The sequence below is a fragment of the Physeter macrocephalus genome, chromosome 7 (genome assembly GCF_002837175.3).
Source record: "Physeter macrocephalus isolate SW-GA chromosome 7, ASM283717v5, whole genome shotgun sequence".
Taxonomy (NCBI): domain Eukaryota; kingdom Metazoa; phylum Chordata; class Mammalia; order Artiodactyla; family Physeteridae; genus Physeter; species Physeter macrocephalus.
In genome coordinates this window covers 142202887-142203960 of record NC_041220.1, presented here as the reverse complement: position 1 = coordinate 142203960, position 1074 = coordinate 142202887, and the positions used below count along the sequence as shown (strand labels likewise).

Below are 1074 nucleotides of genomic sequence, written 5' to 3'. Positions count from 1 at the left end.
TGGAGTAAAGTATCCAAGGTCCTGTCTGCCCACATTAGGGCAGCAGCGCCATTTCAGCAAATCTAGTATATTCGTGTCGCTTCATGGGGAAGCTCCACTAGAACATAAGCTCCATCAGAGCAGGGACTTTGTTTCCCACCGAGTCATCTCCTGGGTGCTTGGTCAATTCTGCTGAATCAATGAGCAGATGTTCTTGCGCGCGCACGGAGGTGAGGTGTCGGTGTGGGGCGGTGCTCTGTATGTGAGTCCCAGGGTCTGCAGATCGCTCTTCCGATCTCTGAGTATCTCCACCCTTCCGTCGGACCTCCAGGTGCTTCGCCAGTACTCCTGTTTTCATTGTGCCGGAGTTTTATCAGTGTTTCTGCTTGGACTTCCTTACAGCCTAACTTTGATTTCTCCTGTCCAACGCAGTGCTACAAAAGTTCCAAGGACCAGCAGCCCCAGATGGAACTGCCGCTCCAAGGCTGCAACATTACATACATCCCAAAAGACAGCAAAAAGAAGAAGCACGAATTGAAGATTACTCAGCAGGGCACAGACCCGCTTGTTCTTGCTGTGCAGAGTAAGGAACAGGCCGAGCAGTGGCTGAAGGTAACTTGTTGCTTTTGTTTCTGAGACCTTTTCTTTCCCAAACCTCTTGCTGAGATCTGTTTTATTTAATCTGTTCTTTCTTCCAAGCGTAGGCAAACAGTGGGTTAACCTGAATAGTTTTGTCTTTGATAGTGGAATATTCTGATTACTTTGAGGTTAACCACTTTAAATTTTGTCTTCAAAAGGCAATATACCCCCTATTTACAGGCTGCTTCTAGAGCTTTCTCTCTTTTTTTTAACATCTTTATTGGAATATAATTGCTTTACATTGTTGTGTTAGTTTCTGCTGTCTAACAAAGTGAGTCAACTATACATATATCTCCATATCCCCTCCCTCTTGCGTCTCCCTCCCTCCCACGCTCCCTATCCCACCCCTCTAGGTGGTCACAAACCACCGAGCTGATCTCCCTGTGCTATGCGGCTGCTTCCCACTAGCTATCCACCCTACGTTTGGTAGTGTATATATGTCCATGCCACTCTCTC

General features: G+C 47.0%; 1 protein-coding gene across 4 annotated transcripts in view; it reads left to right on the top strand.

Moving 5' to 3' along the window:
- Window positions 1-373: 373 nt before the first annotated feature.
- The window catches only part of AFAP1 (actin filament associated protein 1), a 73276-nt gene continuing 72575 nt past the window's right edge, over window positions 374-1074 (top strand). For 3 of the 4 annotated variants that reach the window (XR_008617924.1, XR_008617923.1, XR_008617925.1), the window contains exon 1: window positions 374-591. Coding sequence is in view for 1 of the 4 variants with exons in the window: in XM_028492345.2 (XP_028348146.1) it covers window positions 445-591 (147 nt within the window). In the remaining 3 variants the exon portion in view is untranslated. The remainder of the gene's footprint in view (window positions 592-1074) is intronic. The other variant, XM_028492345.2, reaches the window with a different exon arrangement.